The sequence below is a fragment of the Hordeum vulgare genome, chromosome 5H, assembly GCF_904849725.1.
Source record: "Hordeum vulgare subsp. vulgare chromosome 5H, MorexV3_pseudomolecules_assembly, whole genome shotgun sequence".
Lineage (NCBI taxonomy): Eukaryota > Viridiplantae > Streptophyta > Magnoliopsida > Poales > Poaceae > Hordeum > Hordeum vulgare.
In genome coordinates, this window is record NC_058522.1 from 557,299,152 (window position 1) to 557,303,318 (window position 4,167).

The 4,167-nt window shown below is 42.0% G+C and overlaps 1 protein-coding gene across 1 annotated transcript; it reads right to left on the bottom strand.

The window, feature by feature from the left end:
- Positions 1-1,500: 1,500 nt before the first annotated feature.
- LOC123399108 (basic blue protein-like) lies at positions 1,501-2,173 on the bottom strand. The gene is made up of 2 exons (XM_045093530.1): positions 1,909-2,173; positions 1,501-1,809 (listed from the first exon to the last, which is right to left on the bottom strand). The coding sequence occupies exons 1-2, from the start codon at positions 2,075-2,077 to the stop codon at positions 1,610-1,612; spliced, it is 369 nt and encodes a 122-aa protein (XP_044949465.1). The 5' UTR covers positions 2,078-2,173; the 3' UTR covers positions 1,501-1,609.
- Positions 2,174-4,167: the final 1,994 nt, after the last annotated feature.

Here is a 4,167-nt window from a genome sequence, read left to right on the forward strand (position 1 = left end):
TAATTTCATTCAAAAAAAAACCCAAAAACCAGCAAAATCTGAAAATCTTTAGTCCCGGTCCGTGTAACGAACCGGGACTAAAGGGCCTGCCCCTGGGGCGCTACGAGGCGCCCACGTGGAGCACCTTTAGTCCCGTCTTGTAAGAGGGCCGGGACGAAAGGTTAGGCCTTTAGTCCCGCCCCTTTAGTCCCGGTTGATGAACCAGGACTAAAGCTCCTTACGGGCCGGGGCTAAAGGCCCCGTCCCCACTAGTGCTACTAGTACTCTGTTGAATGTAGAAACCATTCCATTTTCCACAGATTTTCAGATTTCCAAATAAACATAAATGACACTGCAGTACTTCGTTGAAGGTAGATTATAACATCATGGATTATGTATCCTGTCGTCGATCCCCAACGGTACAAAAGACATGTACGATTCATTCATAGTTGTAGCGCACGTGCAAGTTCCACTGGAAATGATCTCTTTGATGGTGATGTGCACGTAAGTGCTTGAGTTAGTGTAGTAGTATTGGATATGGCTTGGTCCACGACGTAACACAAGGAATGTTGTGTTTTTGTTATCAAACTTTATCGATGTGATGGCCTTTGCGTGAACTATTTGCATGTTTTAATTTGAATTATTTGATTGGATGAAATATATGTATGTTTATGGTTGTTTTGTTGTGCATGTTCAATTTGAATCATGCAAATGATTGATGAAATACCATGCATTTGTTTGAAATGTATGTTAAAAAGGATAGAAGAATAATCGAAAAGATTTTAGGGAGTTAAATATAGGCTTTGGTTAGGTTGGGCCACAATTTAACTCCATAATTTCGAAGGATTTAAGTTTAGAAAGGCATATAAGGAGATAAATTATAAGAGTTTGACTAAAGATGATCTTATTGTTTGTTAATAAGATGGCTACAGGGGTATGGTGGGTGATATGGAGGAGGCGAAGCAACCATTTATCTCTGCAGTAAAAATGAACTAGATGCTACTCCAGCTCCAATCCACTAAGAAATTGAAGCCAAGGTATTCGAAACAACTATATTGAAATCATGGAGTGGAGTAGTCTAAAACCTACCCTTAATCCGACAAGACCCAACCAAGACGATATCCTATATGTGAAGCTCGACCATGTTACTAGATTTGTGGGTCTAGTTTGTTAAAATCACTTGACGACTAGGGCTTTGGGGCACTAGGCCCGAGGGGCATGTGCATGAAGATTTCTCGGATGTAATCGACAAGGTCAAGCCTGCACCGCGGAGCGTCTCATTTCGGCGGTAGTAGTCGTTTGATCGTCCAAGAACCTCTAAGTAATTTTTAGTATGTTTGGGATGCGTTGTATTTTTGCTGAAGTATTAAAAATGAGAGTCTGAATCCGATTGGCTCTGACAGACCTTCAGACACGTTTGCCCTTAATGTTCAAAGTATGGTTTGTATAATGGAAAACACTTATTCCTACTCGTATATTTCCAATAGCTAGTCCAAATAGTTGTTGGTTTCCATGACAATATGATGTAGACACAATCCATTTCTTCTATCACCAATTTATCATGGGCTAGTACACCATAAAGATTTGGTACGAAGTAAAAATACATAGACACACATATGCGCGAGATCTATTAAGCAGTGACAGCGATCTTCATGCCCTTCTGGCAGTGGCCCGGAACGCTGCAGAGGAAGAATGCTTTGCCACCGCGAGCAAGCTGGATGTGGTCATTGCCGGAGGTGTACGCCCTCGACGGGCCAGAAACCGTACATGAGTTGTAGTCGCCTTCTCCCACCTGCACCACGTTGTGCATACTCGGGTTGTACTTGAACACTATGTGCATCAGTTAACACAAGAATACAGATCAAAACATATATTCATTCATATATATACTTCAAGTATATCTAATCATTTGATCTTTAGAGCTCTTACCAAGCATGTCGCCGGACTGGATGCGCTTGCCATTCTCCCAACCGGAGACGCCGAAGCTCCATCCCTTGTTATCACCGACGGTCCACTCTTTTCCATGCACAACGGAGGTTGCACAACAAACGGCCAGAAGCAACACTAGAAGGGTGGGTACGATGGTTCCCCGTGCCATTGAACGTGTTTCCCTTGACTTCTTCTCACAACCGAAGATCACAAGAACAACAAAAGGAAACAATAGTCGATTCCTCAACTGATGATTTGTGTTCGATCTCCGTCTTGTATGATATATATAGGCTTTTAAAGCGGCCAGCTAAGATCATTGTTTTAATGTGTTGAAATAATGAGAATCGTCCTTTAAATGAGAAAAATCAACAATCATGATCTGGAACATTAGTTAGTATATGCTACCAAATCCTCCAAGTTATATCATGAGATCTAGTATTAATGGAAATGAACATGGATGCATTTATTTCCCTACTTTCAAGATATAGTTAATATTTCTTATTCCTGGATGCATTTGTTGTGCATCAGATATTTATATATACTAGTATTAGATGATATATTTGAAATAAGCTAAATTTTGGAATACAAAATCATTTTTAATATGGAGACGTCAGTAAAGTGGACTTTTAAACCATAGCTGCTAAAGGATGATCGAAGGCCATGATTTGCGATTGTCTAGTCAAATCAGTTAAAATTAACAACAAATTTTCAATAAGTGGAGTATTTGTGAATTTGGCATGACTTCAGAAATTTCAATGCCTTTGGTTTGTATAATAATTTAGACTAGTTTAACAAAGGTGTAAGTTCGGTGAGATGTGAGAGAACCAAAATTAGAGGGAAATTTATAAGACTAACTAATAAGGTGCTACCACTTGGAACGAAGATGGAAACTTCAGAGGGGAGCCTAGTATGAAAACTCTTTGACTACCCCAAACTGACGATATGAGTCTAAAAGTACCAATATGGGCGCAAATGAGGAATTCACCTATGATAACCCACAAATGTAGGGGATCGCAACAGTCTTCGCGGGTAAAAGCCAATTTACTGATTCGACACAAGGGGACCCAAAGAATATTTATAAGCTTTAACAGTTGAGTTGTCAATTCAACCGCACCTGAAAGATACTTGCTTGGTAACAAAATATTAGTAGCAACAGTGACGTGGAAAGTGATGGTGGCAACGGAAATAAGGGTGGTAAAGCAACGAAAGTAAAACAACAAAAGTAAAGCAACTTGTAACCAGCAGGATTAAAACACTGTAGGCTAAGGGGACGGATGGTTGGTCATGGATGAGAGATATCATGTATTTAACTTGGGGCAAGGCACATAGAAAAGTAATGATCATCAAGGCAAATATCAAAAATTAGGCATGTATCCCATGGTAGTCGTGCGTGCTTGCAATAAGAACTTGCACAACATCTTTGGTCCTACCATCCCGCAACCAACGTGGCCAAAAGGAACTTATGGAGATTAAGGTGCTCCTGTCAAAGAGCACCAGAACAAAGCATTAACAATTAATGGATACATGGAATCCTCAAACTATAGTCTATCCCCTTTGGTGTCCCAAGCTGTCACCATTGGGATCGTCGGTTCCGGACTATAAAAGGTGCATACTACTCATAGATAGGATCAAGAACACAAATATATTCGTCAAAACATAAGATATTTAGATCTGAAATCATGGCACTCGGGCCGAAAGTGACAAGTATTAAGAGTAACAAGTAGTAGCAAAGATGATAAACACGATAGTAGATGATATGCAACATGCCCCTAACAATCCGACGAACTATTACATGATCTAACTCATCCAATCCCTACCACCCCCTTCACCTATAGAAGGGAATTACTCACACATGATGGGGGAAGCCATGGAAGGGTGATGGAGTGGTGATGGTGATGACGATGGCGACGATTTCCCCTCTCCGGAGGCCAAGGCAGCCTCCATATTAGCTCTCTCGGAGAAGAACCGAGGGTGGCGGCGGCTCCGCAGCGAGAACTTGCAAAACGACTTCTATTCTGGGATTTCTCCGTCACGTGTAAAAATAGGAGCCAAGGTAGGGCACCAGAGGAGGTGGACCGCACCCAGGCGGCCTCCCGGCGCGGCCAGGGGGCAAGCCCCGCCCACAGGTCGCCTGGAGGCCTGGTGGCCACCCTCTGGCCCATCTTCTGGCCCAGGGTTCCTCCCGGTGCGTGGATTTTCTCTATTTTTATTGGAATTTTCTGGGACGCCTAAAAATCCATTTTCCTCCACACAAGAAAA

Excerpts from the sequence above, each read along its gene's own strand:
- LOC123399108 (XM_045093530.1), bottom strand. The coding sequence starts at position 2,077 with ATGGCACGGGGAACCATCGTACCCACCCTTCTAGTGTTGCTTCTGGCC. Across the intron at positions 1,810-1,908 it reads CCAGTCCGGCGACATGCTTG|TGTTCAAGTACAACCCGAGT; the intron begins GTAAGAGCTCTA and ends TGATGCACATAG.